At 41.4% G+C, this 25,117-nt stretch overlaps 1 protein-coding gene across 26 annotated transcripts in view; it reads right to left on the reverse strand.

The window, feature by feature from the left end:
* Positions 1-25,117, reverse strand: part of PPFIBP1 (PPFIA binding protein 1) — a 324,575-nt gene that overhangs the window by 9,396 nt on the left and 290,062 nt on the right. For 25 of the 26 annotated variants that reach the window (XM_033952602.1, XM_033952606.1, XM_033952600.1 and 22 more), the window contains 4 exons: positions 19,314-19,402; positions 6,400-6,522; positions 4,891-5,016; positions 1,376-1,564 (listed from right to left, as the gene is read on the reverse strand). In XM_033952602.1, coding sequence (XP_033808493.1) covers positions 1,376-1,564; positions 4,891-5,016; positions 6,400-6,522; positions 19,314-19,402 — 527 coding nt within the window. Of the gene's footprint in view, positions 1-1,375; positions 1,565-4,890; positions 5,017-6,398; positions 6,523-19,313; positions 19,403-25,117 lie in introns of those variants that run through there. The other variant, XM_033952611.1, reaches the window with a different exon arrangement.

Below are 25,117 nucleotides of genomic sequence, written 5' to 3' on the forward strand. Positions count from 1 at the left end.
GCCTAGGGGTGGGGCTTCAGGAGGGATGTTCCTGGGGAAGGTCTTTGCAAGGGAGGATGCTCTTGGGGACCTTGGGAGGAGGGGTAGATTTTTTTTTGGGGGGGAGGGGGCAGCAGCTTCAAAACTATGATTAAAATGCTATTAAATTGCAAATAATCTTTTATTAGTCAACAGATTATCAGAATTAAAAATACTGAACTATAAACATCCCCAGTACTAGACCTGGCTGAAGAATTGAACCAGGGATTTCCATGTGGCACTGAGCAATGCTGCTATGTCAGCAGGATGGCACGCTCTTTTTTCTTGCTAAAATCACCTTTTTGTAACATACATAGTAAATGGCAGTAAATAAAGACTGAATGGTCCATCCAGTCTGCCCAATAGTTTCATGTTTAATAAATTCATGATTAAATTAAATAGTCTTATCTTTGATATTTCTGGGCCATAGACCGTAAAGTCCACCAGGTACTGTCCTTAGGTTCCAACTACTGGAGTTGCCGTCAAAGCTCACTCCAGCCTATCCAAACTCTCTCATCATTTGTGGGATACAGACTGTAAAAAACTCTTCCCAGCACCATCCTCATGTTCCAAATTACTGGAGTTCTCGTCAAAGCCCTCCCCAGCCCATCCTAAATCGTATTGCCATATAAGGGACACAGACTGTGCAAGTCTGCCCAGTACTGGCCTTAGTCAGGTTTTTAGGATTTCCCCAATGAATATGTATTGTAAGCAGTGCATGCAAATAGATCTCATGCATATTCATTGGGGAAATCCTGAAAACCCGACTGGATTGCGGCCCTCGAGGACCGACTTTAAACACATGTGGTCTAGTAGCTTTAGGCAAGTTACATACAGGTATTGCTACATTTTTCCCTGTCCCTGGAAGCTTACAGTTCACTAGATATGGAATGGAGCTTATTTACTGCTGGGACTTGGTAAAGCCCTGGTTGCCCTACAATGGGCATTCTTCAAATTCCTGATGAAAAAACCAACTAGAGGGGATCTAAAAGTAGAACCTCCTCCCTTGAGAATGCCTCTTATATCTTTCTCCTTTGGAAAGAAAGCTGCCTAAATTTATGTCTAGTCTTCATTTGACCAAAGCCTAACTTTTCTTCCTGTACCTTCCTAAATATTTCATACTGCAACAGTATCTGGGGTGGGGGGGTAGGGGGCAGTAGAAATACTGGATTTACTTATTTTATGACCTTCAAATTTGTAGCCTTTGTCAAACAAGAGAAAATTGTGGAAGAAGTAAGAATCCTTGCAAGTGTGATTAATGTAATTTAAAATGTGTTTGCCAACTGTCATGGCAACGCGAGCTGCTCTAGTTGTGTTCTAGAAACCATATCCTAGCCTGGAAAAAGCTGTCACTCACCTTTACTTTGGCAGTAGCGGTTAGGAGGACATAATCAGGTGACTCCAAGGCTTCCTGTTTCTGCTGCTGAGCCTCATGTCCAACCAACAAGTTGAAGTGGGTCGCCAAGTGACGTCTCAGCAGTGTTTTGTTTGGTGGGATGTTAAGCAACTGAGCCAATGTTTCGACATTAAAACGAGGCTCTAGAATCTGGGGGGAAAAAAGACAGAAATGAGAAAGTCTAGCGCCCATTATAGTCTGGTACTATGCATTGCGGAATGTATAACACCAGACTACATGGTAACCATAGCCAAAGTCATAGGTGGTGGATCTATGGGAGCCATGGTTGCTTGAGCACCGTTAGTACTAACCAAACTCCTAGGAGGGATAATTTATATTGGTGTTATTCCCCTCACCTCCCCCCCCCCGGCCATTTTGAAAAGTTAACTCCTAAGGTCACAGATCTATACTACCCATAAACTTGCTGCAAGGAAATAAAATTCACAAAAATACCACCAAGAGGAACACAAATGTAAACCACTTAGACTATATGTGGTATATAAATGCTTAAATAATAAATAAAATCAAAAATGAAACAATATAAACTATACTAAAGGAAATACAAGGCAAACCTTGAGGTGTGTTGTGACATCATAAGCCATGACAATACAATGAAGTATCTAGGTGTACATTTGGATTCTGCACTTACATTCCATGCATAACTTTCTTCAGTTGCAAGATCTTGTTTTTTCTCTCTACGTAGGATTCACTCATTTTGTCCTTATACAGATACACCTTGTTGTGAATTCCTATGCATTAGTTACCTCTAAGATATATTGTAACATTATTTACACTGGATTGCCATCATTATCTATTAAAAAATTACCAGACTATATAAAATACTGCTATTAGATCTCTCGCTAATGCTTACAGATAATGATCAAATTTCCCTTTTTTAGAGTATCGTTGGCTTCCTGTAAAATATCGTTTGATGCATAAGGCTCTAACTTTAGCTTTTAAAGAGTTACAATCAGGTCAACTAGACTATTTGTCGAAATTACTGACTCCCTATAGGCCAACACGTAATCTGCGCTCAGCATTTACTCATCAACTGTCTGTACCTTCAATTCATTCAGTTAGGTTATCGTCAACCCATTGTTCCTAGTCTTTGGAATTCTCTTCCAAATGAGTTACGTTGTGAAATTATTTATCCAAAATTTAAGTCTTTTTTGAAGACCCATCTTTTTAGTTTAGCTTTCCCATCGACTACTTAAATTATGCGAGAGCCTGCTCTGAGGCTACTATTTGACTATTATATTTATTTTATTTTTTAACCTTTTTACTTATTATAATGGCATTCTTTTATTTTCTATATTTTTTGTAAACCACATTGATGTTATATACTAATAAACAAACTTTGCAAAGCAGTGACACATGAGAATTTAGATGGGTATGGGACATAGTACAGCTGCTACCTATAGTAACAGGGAATGCCGCTAGGCACTTGTGCACTGGGCCCTTGTCCTAATTCTCTTTGCTATTATCCTAAATACAGCTGTCCTCGTGTTGGCTCAGAAACTCCTGCAGCAACGATACAACAGTAGGAAGGACAGTGACCAATGGGCAACCAACTGTTCTTAAACTGCTTTTATTAATACACTTAGGAAACGGATTAAAAAAAGGACTTGACACAGGCTGTGTTTCAGCGTGTCGCCTGTGTCAGGAGTCCAAATACAATTTGCAGCAAGAGCAAAGCAATAGGGCAGCACTTCTTCAAACATAATTCAAAGAAGAAGGAGAACAATTGGTTGCCCTGCTGTTGCTAATCTGCAGGGTTTCTCCCTTCTTTTTGTTTCTTTTCTCGGAGGCTCCTGCACCTTTAGGGTCCAGGATCAACAGGACATTGCTCTGTGGCCCAGAATGCATCTCAGAGAGGGCTCCACAGCAAGGGCCAATAATAACTCACACTTTCAGAGAGATACTGCCCCTCCCATCTTTTGAGCTGATAATCTTACAACATCCAACACATTTCTATGCTAACTTACTTTGTTCTTTTAATTCACTCCTTGTACTTCTTGACAGATCCTTCTGAAAAGGATTTCCATGCCCAAAAATGTGCATGTACTTAACAAGTTAAAACAGGTGCAGCATGGGTTTACATACAAGCTGTACAATATGTACAGTGCATGGTAATTTTCAGACCACCTGTATCTTTATAACCAAGAGCAACAGAAACAAGAAGAAAGTCCAACTTGGTCTGCAGAAAAAACACCAACCAAGAGAAACCAACAAAACTGCAGACTGTGTCCGTGTTTCGGACAAACCTTCGTCAGGGGTCCATGGTAAATAAGGTCTAAAACATACCACAGAAAAATTGAAGATAACAACAAAATGCCTTTATGTTATGTTTCCCGAGAATTGCTGACAGAAGTAAAGCGTCTCAAAAAGGAGTAAAGAGAGGCTGCAAAACTGCTGTGAATTTAAGCTAGCTGGAATTCACAGCAGTTTTGCAGCCTCTCTTTACTCCTTTTTGAGACGCTTTACTTCTGTCTTCAATTTTTCTGTGGTATGTTTTAGACCTTATTTACCATGGACCCCTGACGAACGTTTGTCCGAAACACGGACCGTGTCGGGTCCCTTGATTGGTAAAAGAGTTTTATTTATATTATTTTTTGCATTTTAATTGTGATACAATAAATTTGCCTGCATCTTGTACACAGTCTGCAGTTTTGTTGGTTTCTCTTTATAACCAAGATCATAATCCAATACGAAAAGAAACTTTTTGGGCTAAGATACATAAACAGGGAAAAGTAGGAAGAACTAAAACATGCTGCTGAGTTTCAGCCAGGACTGTAGAAAATGTAGGTACTGACCCAAACTTTTACCATCTAGGGAAGTATTGTTAGAATTATTTTTGTTTGTTTGCAAGATCTATGCAGATTGTAACAATTGTATTACGCTTTTTTTTTCTCTTCAAAGAAAAAGATTAATTCATATATGAACAGGTCCCAAACTTTTAAAGGTGAACATAAAAAAAAAAAAAAAAACATGAAGTGTGTGTGGCTTTCACATCTTACATCCATCAAATCTGGATAACACTTATGTTAATTTAGTGAAAAGGTTCCATAGGCTAAAAAGTACTGCATGTTGTTTCAAGGACCACTTCATCACTTTGGGCTAACATTAAAGGGAGCAGCAGGAATAAAAGTGGCCCTTCATTTTCAGTGTGGAACAACAGAAATAAGACAGCCTTAAAGAAAATGTATATTTCAAAACACTTTCATAATAAAACTGCCAGTCCCATGCTTGAAGGAAAAAGCTCAGACTAGATTACACACTATATATCATCAAAAGATAGCATCCTGTCCCCTAGACTAACTTTAAATCTTTTTTACCAACATAAAACCATCACCAGTCAATTTTTTTTTTCAGAAGAGAGGCCTACGTACAGCAAATAATTGGAAGTTTTAATTCTATTATAGCCAGAGCTGTACTGTTTTTATTTTAAACTGCAAATTAGAACAAATCAGTCTTACCATTAACCCGCCATGAACACCACTGCCTCTCAAATTAGGAGCATACTCCGCCAGGTCAACTGAGCGCAACCACTCCATCACTCTGTGATTGGTCCACTGTGCGGCCTCTAATGGTGTCACATTATTCTGGAAAGCAAAGTCAAACTAGTGACTCTTTCTTCAGACAGAATTTTCTTTCAGCCTCTGTAACAAGAGCCTATGGAGACAATTCCATAAAGGGATGCCCCGTTGCAACATGGGGAAGGCCTACACTAAAATGGCATTTGGGTTCCCAAATTTCATTAGAGAATATAATATAATCCCACATTAGTGCACCTGCTTATGCCAGGACAAAGGCAGACGTAAATGGGTGTACACAACATATAGAATACTATAATTTGAGTGTAAATAGGAGAGAGAGCATATCCCACCCATGTGTGCACCCCCTTACAATTGTGATACGCCGTTTATGCATGCCCTAAATCACAAAACTTCTGGGGCAACTTGTTTAAATGAGGGGGAGAAGGATACTGGGCTAGATGGACATTGGTCTTAAACAATATGGCATATGATAGGTTGGGAAGAAACACGGCAGGTGGAATGGAAACAGGAACAACAGAAAGAGGTATGATACTGTGAGGGGAGAAAAACACACACGAGAGGTGTGGACGAGGTTGTAGTAAAATGATGGGAAAAGAGAAAGAGAAAGTACTGAAAAACATTTTTATAAATTAAAATAAGACAGAGAGAGAGAGACAGACAGACAGACAGAGACACAGAGAGAGAGAGAGACAGACAGAGACACAGAGAGAGAGAGAGAGACAGAGAGAGAGAGAGAGACACAGAGAGAGAGAGACAGAGAGAGAGAGAGAGACCTGGCCTCTGTGTGGCCTGCCCTAGCACCTGCCCAGGGTAGAGAAGCCAATGGTGACCAGCAAAAAGCTGCAGAATATCTCTAACACTAAAGTCCAGTGCAGCCACCTGCAGACCACACAGATATCTGCAACTGTTTAACTCTTACTTTTGTAGCTTCTATCCTATATAAATCACATATACTTCTCCCTCCATATTCGCGGTGTCAGCATTCGCAGTTTCGATTATTCATGGTTTTTAGTATTCTGGCTCCTCCCCTTGCATAGAGAAATCGCTGATTCCAAGCGTTTACAGAGAAAATCGCTGATTCCTAGCACTTTGTTCACCATGTTTTGACTCTCCTTCAGGAACAGGCCAGGTCTCCCACCATGTTATTCGCGGTTTCACCATATTCATGATGGTTTTTAATAGAAAACAGCAAATAACATATAAAAAAATTATTTGCGGTTTTTCAGTATTTGCGGTTCTGTTAATCCCTTATCACAGCGAATATGGAGGGAGAAGTGTATTCCTAACTCTACCATGATCCCAGATACTAAGGGCTATATAATGCCAAGAATATATTTCAAGTTTTCAGATGAATATTTTCCAAAATAAGAGAGCAAACAATTGAGAGTATACAACTTTTATAATTGTAAAAAACAAAATTAACTGCACCTCATCAGATGGTCTCCTGCGCAGGCAGTTTGGCTCAAAGTTGTTTATTCTTAAGACTTGAATGGCTCGTTTGATACTAAGATGGTGTAGCACACTAACAACTTTTAACGAAAGCAAGTCATCCTGTAGAAGAAATTAACATTAAAAACAATGACAATTTCTCCACCAGACTACAGCTAAGTTTTAAATCAACACAGCATTTTATTTACATGAGTTTTTTTTTACGAGTAAACAGCTAGTTAGTAAACTCTGTTTACGTGACTTCCATCTGCAATTAAAAAAAAGTGGGACTGGTGTTAGGCATACAGAGGCTGAGACGCAAAATAGGAAAGGGATCCCCAAAGCCCATCCTCAGGCTATGCCTGCTTCAGCTTGAGGCAGGCTTGGTACCCTCTATGGCAGTGATCTCCAACCTTTTTCATGTAAAGGGCCGCAGTGTGACTAGAAGAAAGCTTTAAGAGCCACCAACAGATTTCAAGCTTACACATAGTACTAATTTTGGAAACTGCCTTGACCTGCTTATTTAGGCCGAGTATTAAACATTGTAAATTAACACTAACATTAATACTACAACACTTCAAGGATATATTTTAGTTTAAATCTGTTTTATTGGTGACAAGTGAACTACAAAGCAAATATGGTAGTACATCAACAGCAGATGAACAAATAGTGGAACAGCTACTCTCAATGATTAGGCCACCAGCGATTATTTTGTGTATTATTCCCCCAGCCTCCCCACTCCCACACCAACTCCCTCCAATTACTCACCCAACCTTTCCATAGATAAACACATATCAGTTCCATTATAGTCCATGGAACCCTAAGGATCTTCTCTCCCCCCTCCCCCCCCATCCACCCATCCCCTCTATACCAAAGACAAAGATTATAAGGCAAGCAACACTCCAAATAAATATAACAGTTTATAAATATAAAAGTCTTCAGCCCTATCCCAGAGACTAAACTCTTAAACCCCTGGTAAGAATCTAGAGTGTGAGAACCCACTATAACATACCACCCTACCCCTCTCCCCAAAAATACCCTAACAGCCAAAACCTTTTAACAAATGAATGATGGTAAACCTGCAAGTGCACCCTCCATATCTAAATGTTCCTACTGTATTCAGTTGTGTGAGATCGTATCATCAAGTTGATTTAAAAGAAAACTATGGATTTGCGGTGACAAGGAATGTATGTAGGGGCCTCAAATGGTTAGAAATTGGTCCTTACATTTGAAGGTAAGGTGCAATACCCTAAGTTCCAGCAGTAAGAGTTGTAAAATTTGTTATGCCAATGCCAAAATGAAGGTGAAATATTCTGTATCCAGTAGTGTAGAATACTCTTCTTACCCACCACACATGCCTTCAGTACCCAAAGTTTTGGACCATTACCCTGCATTCCCAAACATGTGACCTGTCCCGGCAAAATGCCCCCCCCCAACCTCCATGTGAAGTGAAGGGGGTGCCATAAGATGCGCTCCAAATAATTAATAGCAGCTCTCCAAAAAGCTTGTATTGCAGTGCATTCCTACAGCCCATGTATGAAGGAGTTAGAACTTCTCCAACAGCGCCTACACAAGTCTGTAGAGAAGCCCCCCCCAAATCAACATCAATCTGTGTTGTGATATGTATGTCTTAAAATATGTTGATGGAAGGATAGTAAATAAATGTTTTTGAGAGGATAATATCAGTTCAATACACAAAGGAGATGGTATACTGTAAACCAACACCAGTGAATCCATTCAAATAAATTAGTCTTCAGACCCTCAGAAATGTCACCATCCACTCCATTTTAGTTTCAAAAGTGGTTGGATTTACACATTATATCCTCACCGGGCCACTTATAATCTATTGTGAAGAAATAACTTTGCTCTGACTCTTTTGCCAATAATCTTATTATAAAGCTAATACTTAGCTGAGGTGGTGCATTCAAAGGGATGCACATGCGTTTAGGCCTGTCTGAGCCATGACTTAAAAAAAAATTTTTTTTTAATTTTTTTTGACTTTTTTGCCCAGCGAGCCCATAGTTTTAACTCACTTAAATCCGCAGGTTAAAACCATGGGCTCGCAGTCCGGGGAAGGGCAGGAGAGATTTGGGGCGGCAGGCAGGAGAAAACCGGGGACAAGCAGGGCGGCAATTCAGGGCGAGCAAGCAGGAGAGATCTGGGCAGAGCAGGGCGGCGATGCAGCAGAGCAGGCAGGAGAGATTTGGAGAAGAGCATCGGGGCGGCAGGTAGGAGAGATTCAGGGTAGCAGAGAGCAGAGCTTCTATGGAGCTGGAGAGTCGGAAAGACGTTTTCGACTGGTCCCCAGCAGTTGCTTCTTGGGTTGATCGGCCAGCCCAGTCGGTTTAAAAAATTTGTTGGTGAATAGAATCCCTGTCCACTTTGCATGCATTTCTCCTCATTTGCATGCATGGATTCGAAGCGGATCGCAGGAGAGGTTAGTGAATAGTGAAGGAGGGAAATCTGGTCACAAAGGGGTCGCAAACCGATCGGTACATGATCGGTTTGCTTTGTGAATCTAGCCCAAAGAGTCTGCCGGCAGGGAATTTACATAACAGCTCAATTGTTGGTAAGCAAAACTATTGGACCAGGAAGCCTCATGGCCCCTCAAGGTGGCCAAAGGTCATTGACGTCTGTCCTCTGTAAGGACATGTCGTAGATGTGAGGTCCATGGAGCCCCAAGTGCGAAAACTAAGGTTTTCCTTTCCTGGCAAAATATCCTCATTTCCTCATATAGGAAGAAGGCAGCTGTTGTGAGGGTCAAAGTGTCCCAATTTTGCTAAATCTTTCCATAGACTCTACGCAGCCTTGAAAATCAGAGAGGAAGCAACCTGAGGAGGGAGAGAATCTGGGGAGGCATGCAACACTTTTGATAACGCAAAAGGTGCACACCAAGAGGCCTCCATCTCCAAAGGGGAGAAATATGTAGTATGATTCAACCAATCCCCAAAATTACGTAGGAGGCAGACCTTATTGTAAAGCTTAAGGTTTGGAAGCCCCATACCCCCTCTTCTCCAGCTATCCATAAAAATGTTCAGCCTCAGTTTAGCCTTCCTCCCTTCCCAGCAAAAGTGGGTAATAAGACATTTAACTTTTTGAAATATTTAGCTTTCAAATATAAAGGAAGAGTGTGTAGAAAATATAGCCATTTGGGGAAAACTACCGTAGTATATTAGGTCAGTGTTCTTCAACTGCTGGTCCGTGGACCGGTGCCGGTCCGCAGAAATTTTCTGCCGGTCCACTGGGCTGGCACCTGCATCGGACCCAAGACAGTGTTCTGCAGCTGCTGGTGCGATCAACACGGCGTCTTTGGGCCGGCTCCCTGAGTGCTGCAGTGCACAAAGCCGTGGGAAAAGGCTGCTACACACGTCATGCCCCTGAACCGTAAGCCTTCTCTCTGACGTCGCAACATCAGAAGGAAGGCTTCCATATGAGGCACGGGATGCGCGCCCCACAGCTTTGTGCACTGCAGCACTCGGGGAGCCGGCCCGAAGACGCCGCAATGATCGCACCGTGGACCAGCCCGAAGATAACACCGGGGGGCAGGCCAGAAGGCAAGGCACATGGAGGGAGAGAGACAATAACGGTAGGGGGAATGCTTTTATTTTTTTTAATTTAGTGGTTGATTTGTCTGTTTTTTTAAATTTAGTGATTGATTTGTCTGTTCAGGAAGAAATGCATTTGTTTCTTTTCCCCTGGGGTTGTACTGAACATAAGAAGTGCCATCCCCGGAACAGACCCTAGGTCCATCAAGTCTGGCGATCCATACATGCGGAGGCCCCGCCAGATGTATCCTGGCATAGTTTTAGTCCCCATATCACTCTAAGCTTCTCATAAGGAAATGTGCATCTAGCTTACCCTTACCTATGTCACTTTATGCCACTCATAAGGAGATGTACTATAATCATATAAAGAAACCGGTATGGAGTATTTTCAAATCGTTTCAATGAATTATGAGTATGCCTCAGCCCCACCACTCCACCGCTGTGCTAGCTCTTAACTGCGGCGAGATTTATGTGGCACTTCATCATTGGCTGCTCATAGTCATTTTAAATCTGCTAGTCTTGTTTTTTAATTCTTTTTTTGTATCTTTTTTATGTGTACCTATAAAACCATCTTAGCTGTAAGAATCAAATGTACTTAATAGTACTTAGCTTTAAGTAGCATAGCTAAATCCAGCCAACGCTACTTAAAGCTATGCTACTTAAAGCTAAGTACAATTAAGTACATTTGATTCTTACAGCTAAGATGGTTTTATAGGTACACATAAAAAAGATACAAAAAAAGAATTAAAAAACAAGACTAGCAGATTTAAAATGACTATGAGCAGCCAATGATGAAGTGCCACATAAATCTCGCCACAGTTAAGAGCTAGCACAGCGGTGGAGTGGTGGGGCTGAGGCATACTCATAATTCATTGAAACGATTTGAAAATACTCCATACCGGTTTCTTTATATGATTATAGTACATTTAGAGATTTGAGCCCGGTAAACTAATATAAGAAGATAGCCATTTTCTCAGAGACTCATAAGGAGATGTACATCTAACTTACCCTTAAATCCTAGAACGGTGGATTCCATAATTACCTCTTCTGGGAGAGCATTCCAGGTGTCCACCACTCGTGTGAAGCAGAACTTCCTGATATTTTTCCTGAACTTGTCCCCCCTTAGCTTCAGTCCATGTCCTCTTGTCCGTGACACATTGGACATTGTAAATAATTTTTTCCCTGCTCTATTTTGTCAATTCCTTTCAGTATTTTGAAAGTCTCGATCATATCCCTTCGCAGTCTCCTCTTCTCAAGGGAGAACAATCCCAGTCTCTTAAGTCATTCCTCGTATTCCAAGTTCTCCATGCCCTTTATTAACTTCGTTGCTCGTCTTTGCACCCTCTTGCATTTTTATATCCTTCTTTAGGTATGGAGACAAATGTTGGATGCAGTATTCCAAGTGTGGTCTGACCATCGCTCTATAAAGCGGCATTATTACTTTCTCCGATCTACTCGCGATTCCCTTCTTTATCATGCCTAGCATTCTATTCGTGTTCTTTGCTGCCGCCGTGCATTGTGCTGACGGCTTCAGGGTCCTATCGATTAATACGCTCAGGTCCCTTTCCTGTTCGGTTTTTTCCAGAGTTGCACCTGACATACTATACTTGTGTTCCTTATTTTTTCTGCCTAAGTGCATCACTTTGCATTTTTCCACATTAAACTTCATCTGCCATTTATCTGTCCAATTCTCCAATCGGCTCAAATCGCTCTGGAGTTCCTCACTGTCCTTCTGCGATTTGATTGCCCGGCATAGCTTTGTGTCATCTGCAAACTTGATGATCTCACTGGATGTTCCATCCTCTAGGTCATTGATGAAAATATTAAATAAAATGGGCCCAAGTACCGAGCCCTGTGGGCACACTGCTAGTCACATTCTCCCAGTCTGAGAACGTCTCATTTATGCCCACTCTCTGCCTTCTGTTCTCCAGCCATTTGCTTGTAGAGTCTTGCATCTTAGGGTTTGTTTGTGAATATTAGTACTTTGAGTTTTTTGCATGGGATTATCTGTTTTCTGGCAGGAATGTTGAAAAACATACAGTGTGCTTTGTTTATTTTAATTTTGTGGTTAACCATTATGTATTGTTAATACGATTATATTGTGTGTGTATGTATATGAAAAATGAATGGAAAAATGGTGTTACAATTAGTACTATTATGGGGGCGGGGTTTGGGGCAGAGATTGGATAGAGATGGCCACGACTTAGTGTTCTTCAACTGCAGGTCCACAAAATAATTATTTTATTTCCGCCGGTCCATAGATGTCAAAAGGTTGAAAAACACTATATTAGGTTATATGTTCTAAAAGGGACAGAAGAAGGGACATCCATTGTTTAAAGTAAGATTTAGTACTAGGTAGCAAATGAGACATTTGACTCATAGGCTGGAAAGGTCCAATCCCAAATAGATGTTCAGATATTTAAAGCAGTGTTGAGCTCTCCTTAATGGACATATAAACGGGTCCCTCAAAGTCTACCCGGGGAGTGTTACCAAGTATTCTGATTTGGCAATATTGAGTTTGAGCCCAGAGAAATTTCCAAATTCGGCAAGGATCTCCAGTAATGCTGGCAAAGATATTTCAAGTAAAGTAATATGTACTTATGTATTGTCCACAATGTGGAAAGCTTGACTGTTTCTGACCCAACAGAGACCCCTGCAATAATCTGGTTATCCATTATATCCCTTATAAGGGGATCTAGTACTAGAAACAAAAAGAAGAGGGGACAGTGTGCTCCCCGTGATACAAGGAATGACTCAGATTCGCAACCGTTCACCCCGATCTTCACTAAGGGATTGTGGTATAGAGTGCGAATGCCTGACATGAAAGGTCCTGAAAAACCATAGGCTTGCAGCGCAGCAAACATAAAGGACCAGTTGACTGTCAAATGTCTTTTTGGCGTCAAAACTAATTAATAAGGATGGCATGGATTCTAGTTTGACCTTATCTAAAGACAGTAAGATTTGTCTAATGTTCTTGGTAATTGTACGGCCTTGGACAAAACCCATTTGGGGCTGAGGCACAAGATCAGGTAGAACCCGGGCCATCCTATTTGCTAGGATTTTCGCGACCAATTTGGCCTCATAGACAATCAGAGAGATAGGTTTGTATGAATCTGCCAACTGGGGGTCCCTTCTGGGCTTCAAAAGGACAATAATTAGGGCTTTCCGCAACGAGTCTGGCAACTACTCCCCATTTGACAAAGGAATTAAATACCACCGCAAGGCAGCCTGAAATATCAGATTGGAGGAGTTTATAAAATTCTGCTGTGAGGCTGTTGGTTCCAAGAGACCTGCCCAACTCACTAAGTCCAATATTGGAATAGACCTCATCTTCTGAAACGGGGGCATTTAGAAGCAGTTTTTGATTGTCAGTGCGAACTGGTAGGGTTATATTAGATAGGTATAAATTGCCATCTTAACCCAACTGTGCAAGAGCAGTATATAGTTGGGCATAGAAATCGAAGAAAGCTCTTAAAATTCCCGGGTCCATCCTAAGGAGTGCTCCATGTTTATCCTTCAAATGCAACTCCCGTCTGGGACCGCGAACTTGAACTCCCAGTCTGGCCAGATTCGTTGCCATGCACCCTTTTAGTCCAACACTCAATTGTTGAATCAGGAAAGCATGACACTATGCTAGAAACTGAAAGTATGGTTATTTGTGCAGACTCTGAGGGAGGTTCATTGTTTAATGATTAGGTTTGGTTTTTTTTAAAAGAGTTTTAGTGGTAATTAATCCCTCCCCTCCTTTTACTAAGCCGCGGAAGAGGTTTCTACCATAGCCCGGAGTGCTAAATGATCTGATGCTGCTCCGACACTCACAGAATTCCTATGAGCATTTAAAACTATTCAATCAAAATCACCCCAATTCATTGATAAATATCTCATTCCATATAAGCCATCCCGGACTCTTAGATCATCTGACCACAAATTGCTTACAGTCCCCTCCCTTTGAATAATAGGAACAAAAAGGCATGACATTTTTTCAGTAGTGGCACAACTCCGGAATACCCTACCAGCTTCCTTAAGGGAGGAGAGCAATCTTGACCGTTTCAAGGGCCTACTGAAGAGTCATCTATTCAAAGCAGCCTTCAACATATGATCTGCTGTTAAAGGGATTCAAACTTTAGGTAGGCTTTCACATTCTTTGCCATTCACTAAGGTTAAAATTTGGAATGAGCTTCCTTCAGCTATTAGAACTCTCTCTTCGCTGACTTGTTTTAGAAAAATCTTGAAAACGTATCTATTTACAAAATATCTTACTGATAATCAATAGAATTCCCTAGCTGACAACTCTCTTGTTGATATTTATTGATTCTTCCTTTGTTATGACTGTTTATCTATGGTCTTAAGATAATGTTCTGTTAACCGGTTTGAGTCCCTCTGGGAATGATCCGGTATATCAGACTAAAGATTAGATTAGATCTAATCGTTCATATCATTTTTCAAATTCCCCCCAGGAAACAATCAATGTTCCCTTTCCTTTAGTTTTTTACTTATTTGGCTTTCTTTCCTATACAACTTGTAGTTCCAACCGAGCTTCCTTTTGTTTCATGTTTGTTTGTCAAATATTGTCGCCTATTAGTTAGCCATTTATTTGATGTTGTTTCTTTTAAACTCCTTTTAATACCTCTGTTAATGGCATTGATTTTATCTTATTATAATTTTGTTTTTGTTTTCCCTATATATATTTTAATTTGTATCTCACTTAGAATTTGGATGAGTGACAATCAAATTTTAATAAAAAACTAGAAAAAAACCCCCAAAACAAAGAAAACCTTGCAGCAGTGTTGGAGAATTTAGCGCTCTGGGCCGCAGTAGAAACCTGTACTGCAGCTTAGTAAAACTGAGCATTTAATAGGTACAAATTAAATTTTTTGTGCTGTTATTTGTTCTATTTTATGGACTTATTTTTATGTATGTTTTTAGCTGTATACTATGGGCTCCTTTTACTAAGATGCGCACGAAGATTAGCGAGCACTAACCCCGTGCTACACGGCTAGAACGCCAGCTCAATGCTGGTGTTAGCATCTAGCACGCGGCATTGTAGAACGCGCTATTCCACGTGTTAAAGCCCTAACGCAGCTTAGCAAAAGGAGCCCTATCTTTGCTTTGCTGTATAGCCAGGTTGACTGCACATTCTGTTCTATTTTTAGTAATTAAAAATCATCTGTGCTTATCCCATGCTTTCTTAAATTCTGCTACATAGCCTTCAAAGTGGTTTAAAATAAGGCTACGATGTTTAGGCCCCTCACTCCACCCTTATTATTGTGCCTTTTAGGCCTCTTTCATTTTAACTGCAGGGAAACTCAGCATATCTTAAAACAAGAGAATCTTAAATTAACTTCTTGATTTTTTTTTTTTAAGTACAAAAACTTATCACTCTTCTCCAAAGAGCAGAATGCACAGCTTACAGGAGGAGTCTGAAAACAAAGCTCCTTTCTTCCACTGGTGTCCAAGCAAAGTCAAACACAATAACAAGCCTATTTCCTCTCATCCACCCACAAATATGCACATTAAGCTTTGTACGTAGCTTTCTAATTTGGCTTGTAAATGAGCCAGCTTGAGAACTCAACCTTTTAACTGTACTAGCCTATATCTAAAATAAATTACTTTGTTACTAAATCCTTGGCACTAATTTACAACATTGAGTCATCAGGTCACCCAAGATGGAACAATGCCATAGACAGACACGGCTGTGTTTTTTTCTTAGCGCTGACATCCTGATCGGCATCTAGAGAAAATGTCCAACCCTGCTGCATAAGCTGAGCTGTTTCATTATTAACCTTCATGCAGCTGTACCATTAACCTTCTTCAGAATATTCCCTGTTCTCAGATCAACCTTTCCATTCAGTTTCTATGTCAGAGAGGTTATTTCTATTCCCAGAAAAAAAACAAAAACAGGTCGTACAACTAAATTTATCCCTCCTTCACCAATTTTGTTTTAACCTTGTAATTTCCTCCAGCTGCAACTTAAACAGCTTCTACTGGGTTAAAACGCTATAAATAAGCATTGTTCCCCTTAGGGTTGTCCAGAAAAACCTAAAGTTGGAAAAACAGTGTGAATTGAAGTTTTTTCCCATGAATGTGATTGTGCTTGACCAGAAGATAATTTAAAAACATTTTTAAAGCTTTTCCTGGGGTCGCTGAAAGCCACTGATTACATAAAGCTCCATTTTTCTTAAAATTTGCTATTTTTGCTTAACGGAGTAAATTTCTCGGTATTTTAGCTATAACTTTTATGTTTTTCTCACTCGGCAATGATAAAGACTTTTTATGCAAAAATCCAGTATTTTATTAACCCATCCCCTTTCACAAAACTGTAGAAGTGGTTTTTAGCATAGGCTGGCACGTTGAATGCTCTGCGTTGCTCCTGATGCTCATAGGAACTCTATGAGTGTCAAGAGCAGCACATTCAGCTTACCAGCAGGCGCTGAAAACCACTTTCACAGTTTAAAAAAAAAAGGGTGGGGTGGGGTAAATAAATCTTCAATAATTGCACTTTACTTTTCATAATAAAGTGCAGATATTGAAGGTTCATTTAATAAAATACTGCTAGATATTTTTGCATAAAATGTCTTTTTATCAATGTATCATTGCCGAGTGTGAAAACATAAAAGTTATAGCTAAAATACCATGTAATTTGCTCCATTAAGCAAAAATAGAAAATTATTATTTTTTTATAAATCTTTATTGATTTTCAAACTTTGAAAGTGCAATACAATTAATTTAACATAAAATAAAGCATAAAATGCTCTATTAATGACACAAGTTATACATAAAAACAGACATTTTCTCCCCCTCTCACTTATTAATACCATAAGACATATTGTGTGATTATATTATTATAATTAAGTAATGTATAACTTCAAAATCCAGTTCCTTTCCCCCCCAACCCTGGATGTGTAAGGAAGTCTAAGAGAAGGAGATATACAACCATTAATGTGAGGTAACAAATATAGTAAATGGGCTCCACACTTTATTAAATAAATCTCAAGATCCCCAAACATTCCGCATTCATTCTCTCATATTTATATGTGGTACATATATTTGCCCACCAAAATGTGTAATTGATTCTATCATGACTCTTCCAGTTATGCGCTTCCGGAGGCCGTGATAGGCCAGAGCACGTTACAGGGCTTCAAAGAAGGTTTGGATAGGTTCCTAGAGGATAATGGGATTGAGGGGTACAGGTAGGAGTTGAGCCAGGTTATAGGAATAGTCAGGGACCACTGCACAGGTGATAGGCCTGAGGGGCCGCTGCGGGAGCGGACCACTGGGTGGGATGAACCTCTGGTCTGACCCAGCGGAGGCAAATTCTTATGTTCTTATCATTTGGATAGCTACTCCTGTCATTATCAAGAAAAGACGGCTTTTATATTTATCTAAAGTAGGCTTAACGTGTAATAACGTACCATAAATTATGGCTTCATAGGTTAAGAAAATTTTAAGAAAAACTGAGTTTTATGTAATCAATGGCTTTGAGCGATCCCAGGATGAGATAATTTTAAAAAATATTTTTTGATCAAGCATAATCAAATTCAATTTGTAGTTTTTACAACTTTAGGTTTTTTCTGGACAACTCTACTGTTTGCCTCCAATCTAAGTGGGAGTCCTCCAACTGCACTGTGCCAGTGAGGATGGTACTTCAATATTGTGTGTTCAGTTGCTAGGGACAGGTAGGTTCCCTGGAGTCCTTCAGAGCTTACCTATCCTCTATTGAAAACGTGATCATGAAACCGCACCCCTACTGGCAGGACTGTAAGTGAAGGACCCCCATTCAGCTTAGAGCAGGGGTCTCAAAGTCCCTCCTTAAGGGCCGCAATCCGGTCGGGTTTTCAGAATTTCCCCAATGAATATGCATGAGATCTATGTGCATATTCATTGGGGAAAGCCTGAAAACTTGACTGGATTGTGGCCCTAAAGGAGGGACTTTGAGATCCCTGGCTTAGAGGAAAAAGATTGTTATTGGGTAAGAAAATGCAGGATCATGTAATGCCATTGATGGCTAAACTGTATTAGTTATCAAAAGAGCAAAGTATTTCATTTAAAATTCCTTGCTTAGTTTTTAATGCTTTGCTTAGAGACAGCCACAAGTATTTGAGGGATTTGTTAAAATTTCATGAGCCTGATGGGAATTTGATGCTGTTCCAGTTGGCATTATTAAGATACTGGGTTTCAATCTTTTAGGGTAATACAATACAATGTCCTTATGTGCCACTATTCACCATTAACTGGTAACTGGTTTAATGCAGAATTACATCAAGAGTTTAAAAACATAAGAAATCATTAGACAAAAATAATGTAACCTGACTAGTCAAATCTAACTAAAAATCAAAAACAAAACTGGGAGAACAAATGAGTTTAGTATTTTTCCAAAATTGTATGGCCCCCTTTCACAAAGCAGAGCTAGCAAGTGCTGTGCAGCGGATGCTCTAATGCCTATTCAATCCCCAAGGGCATCAGAACATTTACTGCGCTGGATCACACTATCAAGCTTCGCAAAAGAGGTCCAATGTGTTTCTAATTGAATATATGAGGATTGTACCAAAACTAATGCAAAAGTGGGCATAACCTTTTTAATAACTGGCATAGGTTGGTCAAACGGCACATGTTGTTTTAGAGTAACTCTTCCTCTATACTTGTGTTTCAGAATCTTTTTCTTCATTGCAGGTGAATAATGGATTCCAAGCAGAAACAACGCGCCATCAATGAGTTCTTGATGAAGGAGGAGGCAAGCTGTCCAACATCCACAGAAGGCCAAAGAATGTTTACGGAAAGCTCATGTCAATGGTATCATCTCCTTAAACATTCTGTAGCCTTCTGTGGAAGTCAGACAGCCTGCCCACTTCCTTTGTCGAGAACTCAATGAATATGACACATTGGTTGAATCTGGTCTGTGCTATGATGGGTTTTGAGAGGTATGGATAAGGCCAGATGTTGACTCAAGTTTCAAAAAATTTGGGAGCCAATATGGAGAGGAATGCCTCATAGGGCATGCAGCTAGATTCTCAATTATTAGCACAGAAGGTCTTACTTCTTCTGCTTTGTGACTCTGGCCTAAGGAACCCCGCTGGATCTGGATCTGTTTTTCCTTTGTTGCTATTAGTAGGTGGGGGTATGTGATTTAGGTGGGCTAAGCATTCATGAAACAAACCAAGGATGATTGTTACTGTGATTCTTCAGAATGTGTGTTATAGGAGTTTATAATTGCTGCCTTCTATTATATTTGTCAATTCTCAATAAAAATTATATTAAAAATAAAAAGAGACATGGTAAAAAAAAAAAAACATAAGTCTTACTGAACTGATCAATCATGTATATCTCTAGCAGAGGAAGAAAAGATATTGGAGAGTAAAAGAAGCAACTCACAATAGTCATATAATGAAGCATCCTGCCATCCACCTTCCCATCGTCAAACTGTGTCTTATACTGAGGTAAGCCAATGTCATCCAGCCACCCTAAAAGAAAAGAAACATTTCCAAACACATGCTCTAGCCTCACTACTATAATTAAGTAGACTACAAAAAAAAAAAAAAAAGGGAAATAAAGCTTTCCTAATCCACATCAGGAAAAAAGCATAGTGCAGCTATCAAAACAGGGTAATAACATTTTAATACTCAAATTTACCTCTAAATTTATAACTATTTCATTTCTGAGGCACTCTGGTAAAACAGTCCTAACTTTTTGCATACAAAAAAGCTGTCTTTTCTTGGAAAAAAAATTTGTAGGAGTGCCTCAGAATTTTTTTATATAATGATTTTTTTTTTCCCCTTCAAAGAGATCTGACTAGAGCTTGGCCGTCTGGAGAGTGCCTGCTCATCCCTTTTTTGTTCTGCGCATTAATCTTATCTTTATTTTGGCACCATCTCAAGTTGCACATTTGTTCTGAAGAAAGTGCCAAAGCCTCTATCACAGGAAAACATTTTACTGCTCCAGGGAGTGTCTGCTGAAGATCTGTGAAGTTGAATATTGCCAACATCTGATGATCTCTATTGATGACCTCCTCCCTTACTCAGAGTCACTAACAGGGTGTATCAAGATCAAGCCTCTGATTTAACATAAGAATAGCCTTACTGGGTCAGACCAATGGTCTGTTTAAGGAAGAGAGAACTAGTATTTATTTTTAGCAGAAGATATTACTTGCTAAACAGACATCTTCTTCCTTGGAACACTGGGCCAAAAACTTGACCCAGGACAGGTTTGGAGATTATTTCTACTATGCTTAAAGCCCGGTTCTCACTTCTATGGGAAGTGACTTCTGGGCATTGGCATTAGCTAGTCTGAATACAGAGAAAACAGATTCAACAGAAATCTCTCTCCATCAAGACAGCCTGCTCAGTAGAGCTGGTCTTTCAGAGATGGACTTCTTTACAACAGCACTAGTAAACAGGAGATGCACATTTGTATGTGTCACTGACAACTTGGTCCGATTCTTTTACTTGGTGACAATTAGCTATGAGAATTAGCTCTGGAGCCTTACATGTGAAATCAGCTAGTACTCAGATGGTGTGGGAGTAGTGTTGAGGTAGAAGGGGAACATGGCCAGCTCAGATGACAGGGACCACATACAGGATTCAGCAACAAAACCAACTTGTCTTTGGCAACATAAATGAGCCAGTAGGCAGATTTCTTAATTAGCAAACAAGCACAAAGTATAATATCCTGTTTCCTTCTCTGGTAGGTATAATGAGGTAGCAGGGCAGGCCATAAAAAGAAAAAACAGGGGAGTAGTGGCAGCTGGTGGTTCAAGTGCCGCAAAGTCTCTGGAGCAATGCTGCTCTTGAGGACTCCATCTCTGCAGCACTCATACGCAACATGCAGGGTGGTGGCAGTGGTCACACCGGCTAACTGAATGAAACTTACTTGAAATAAAGATATCACTGAAAACACATATGGCCTGATGCAGGGCCAAAAGGAAGATGGGTCCAGGGAATGCTTTAGGCAGACAGCAACAGAGTGGCAGCTAAGGAGGCAGCAGTAGGTTATAGAGGGCTGGGGAACCTGTAGGACAGGGGCTGGGTAGAGGTTTCCTGCCCCAAAATTCAGATCAAAATATATTCATGTTCTACAAAGCAGCTTGGACTCCAGACGGTAGCTCTAGTGCAGGGGTAGGTAATTCCAGTCCTTGAGGGCCAGAGCCAGGTCAGGTTTTCAGGATATCCACAATAAATATGCATGAGATAGATTTGCATCTAAAGGAGGCAGTACATGCAAATCCTTCTCATACATATTCATTGTGGATATCCTGAAAACCTGACCTGGCTCCGGCTCTCAAGGACTGGAATTGCCTACCCCTGCTCTAGTGGGCTAGATGTAGAAACAAACAAACAAAAAAAAACAGAGGAAACCAAAAAAAACACTGTGGAGTGACGATGTTCCTTAATTCGACTTTATTAAGAAAGTCAAAGTTCCAAAGTACAGTAGAATCATCCACATAAAAATAAAGAAATCCACATAAAAACCTAAAGGACCTAGTCCACTAAGGACGCAGGACCCAACACAGTCCGCGTTTCAACAAAAAGTTTTCTTCAGGGGGTCCTATCCTATATAATAAAAAGCTAGCCGCGCATGCGCACTCCTATTTGCGTGTTCCGTGCGCTGTAGGTCTGTGGCCGAAGGAGTGCGCATGTGCGCTTATACGTCACCAGCCAATCGCCTCCACAAGCAGGACCAGCCAGCCGCCGATCTCTGTTCCTCCTGCACCATGGCACGCCAGGCATGTCCCTGCCTCCCCCGCCGCCGGCCTCAGGCTCCTGGGGGCTGGCGGTGCAAGCCGCCCAGCCGGTGCTGAGGCCCCGCCTCCCCGCTTCCGCCCTACACGGCGCCGCCAGACCCGATAAAACGGCCCTACACTCACAGACCCGCGAGCAGGGTTGCCATGGAAACCCAGCCGGAATAACATGCAGTCGCGCAAGGGTCAGTGAGAGGGAATCAGGAGCTAAAGAGAGATTGAAAAAAACAAACAAACAACAGTGGACAAGGAGAGAGAGAGACACAGACAGTCACAGAAGGACAGGGGGCTAAAGAGACAGACTGAAAAAATAACAAAACACAGAGGACAAGGAGAGAGAGAGACACATGCTTGCAGGGAGAAAAAGCTAAGCAGTAATGTTACAGCTTGAGAGTGCAGACTGAGGAAGAAAACAGAGACAGCGCTACACAGGGAAATGGAGGGAGGAAAGAGACAGAAAGAAAAATACAGACAGACAAATTCTAGCACCCGTTAATGTAACGGGCTTAACAACTAGTCTATATAATAAAACCGTAGGCGGCGCATGCACATTCTTATCGGCATGCTTCCATGATCCGTATGTCCGTGGCCGCCAAGAGTGCAGCATGCCCCGCGCTTACTACGGCCCCACGCGCAGCTGAGTTCGGCACGGCGGTTTCCCCAGATAGGGGAAGTCGAACAACTCACTCCCGACGCGCAGCTGAGTTCGGCACGGCGGTTTTCCCAAATAGGGGAAGTCGAAAAACTCACTCCCAGCTCTCCTCGGCACGGCGGTTTCCCCAGATAGGGGAAGCCGAACAGCTCACTCCCGCCTCATGGTCCTGCCGCCGCTCCTATTCATAGCGGCCTGCACGTCAACGACTCCCCCCACCCCCCATCCTCCCGCAACAGCCACTACTGCTCATGTTCAAAGCGGCCTGCTGAGGTTCGCGGCCGGCTGTAGCGAACCTCTCAGGCCGCTCTCCACATTGTAGCACGTTCCCTCTGATGTGATCGCGTCAGAGGGAACATGCTACTGAGGTGGACAGCGGCCTGCGAGGTTCGCTACAGCTGGCCGCGAACATCAGCAGGCCGCTTTAAATAGGAGTGGCAGCGGTGGCAGAAACCATGGATGCAGGGAGGGGAAGAGGAAAAAGAAGGGCATGGAGCAGACAGGAAAGGGGGCTGTTTTGGTGGGAGGGTTGTGATGAGTGCAGACAGCAATCATGGGGGGGGGGAACAGAAAGGGACCATGGAGCAGGTAAGCATTGCAGAATAGGGGGAGAGGGAAAGGGGCTGCTTTGGGGGGAAGGGTGTGCTGGGGGCAGACAGCAATCAGGTGGGGGAGGAACAGAAGGGGGCCACGGAGCAGGTAGGCATTGCAGAACAGGGGGAGAGGGAAAGGGGGCTGATTTGACAAGCAGGGGGGCCAGGGAGACAGACAGAAAGAAAGACGGACAGACAGAGGACCAGGGAGATACACAGACACAAAGAATGACATTCAGACAGCGTCCAAGGAGAGAGAGACAAATTTAAAAAAAACCAAAAAAACATACAGACATCTACTCTGGGCGGCGGGAGGAAGGCAGTACGGAGTGCTGCTGGAAGTGGCTGCTGGGAGGAGGGCTTCGAGCCGCAGAACACTGTCCACAAAGCCCCTGAGTTGGGCCAACCTCTCCTTCCTCACCGACGCTGAAGAAGTGGCAGGCCCTGCTCCCTCTCGCGCTCTGAGCACTCACGATTGGCTGAAGGGTGTCGTGCCGATGCTGCAGGTACAGGGGGATGCTTTGCTGGGGTTGGAGAGGTTTGCTGGGGGCCAGACAGCTTTGCTCGGAGGGGGGGGGAAGGGGAAGACAGAAGGGGGCCATGGAGAGACAGTCAGGGAGAGGGGAAGGGGTATGCTGGGGGCAGACAACTTTGCTCTGGGGGGGTGGGCCAATGATACAAGGACACAGACACAAAGAATGACACACAGGGGGCCAGTGAGACAGACAGAAAGGAAGACATTCAGGCAGCATCCAAGGAGAGACAGCCAGTGTCCAAGGAGAGAAAAACAAATAAACATAGACAGACAGACAGCGGTCAAGGGGAGAGAGAGAAAGAAAGAAAAAAAGACACACACATCTATTCTAGCACCAGTTAATCTAACGGGCTTAAACACTAGTAAATAATATTAATGTACTCTTCATTATTTATAGGACCCTCTGAAGAAGACTTTTTGTCGAAACGCGGCCCATGTTGGGTCCTGCACCCTTAGTGGATTAGGCCCTTTAGGATTTTATGTGGATTTCCTTATTTTTATGTGGATGATTCTACTGTGCTTTGGAACTTTGACTTTCTTTTTTTCTTTTTTAAATCTTTATTCATTTTATTTCTTTCAACAAGTGTACAATATTATTACAAATAACTCACTTGACATTCTTAGACAATGTTATTATACATACTTCAATTCCCCCCACCCACCTCCCTTCCCTCCCCATATCAACAAAATAATCAATCCAATCATATATATACCTAGATATCCCTCCTTTATATTACAATTAATCTTCTATTAACCTATCCCTCCCCCCACCCTTTCTTTCTCAAAATCTTTCCCCCTTCTATTCATACATACATATTATATTTCTTATGTGCATTAATCAGTTAAAATATACAGCTATTTATTAGAATATCTTATCCCCCCACCCACCCCCATTTCTACAAATTATCACATAAGGAAAAAGAATAAACCTTAATCATTATAATATTCAATTAATGGCCTCCATACATCCTGAAACCTTTTAAAATAACCCTTCTGTACTGCAAGTAGTCTTTTCCATTTTATACATATGACATACTGAGTTCCACCAGAAACTACAATTCAGTCTTTCCAATTAAACGTTATTTGCTGGATCCCCACACCAGTAAGAATCATCAGTAACTTATTATTTTCTGCAGATATTTGGCATTTAGCCCTCATACACATTCCAAAAATAACCGTATCATAGGACAATGCCACATGACTTTCCATCATTAGGTTAACTTGATCCCAGATTGACAACCAAAATGCCTGAATACATGGATAATAAAATAAAAGATGGTCAAACTTTGACTTTCTTAATAAAGTCCAATTAAGGAACATCGTCACTCCATAGTGTTTTTTTGTTTTCTTCTGGATTTTCTTCTCTGTGGATACATTGGGGTCAATTTTCCTTGGTTATAGATGTAGAAACATCACACGCGGGAGTTGATGCAGAAACCTGTGCATTAACAGCTATGTAGCTTACTGCATGGGCGGGCAAAACTTTCATGTTAGTTAGAAGTCATGTGCTCAGTTGTCAATCACATGCAAAATCTGAAGCATGCAGAACTTGTGTGCTAATCAGGGTAAGTTTACAGGTGCTCAAGGTGAGGCGCCAACGGCAGCTGATATAGCGCACATGTTCAAGCAAAATGAAAAAAGTGTGTACATGCTGAAATGTTA

This window comes from Geotrypetes seraphini, chromosome 7 (genome assembly GCF_902459505.1).
Source record: "Geotrypetes seraphini chromosome 7, aGeoSer1.1, whole genome shotgun sequence".
NCBI classification, from domain to species: Eukaryota; Metazoa; Chordata; class Amphibia; order Gymnophiona; family Dermophiidae; genus Geotrypetes; species Geotrypetes seraphini.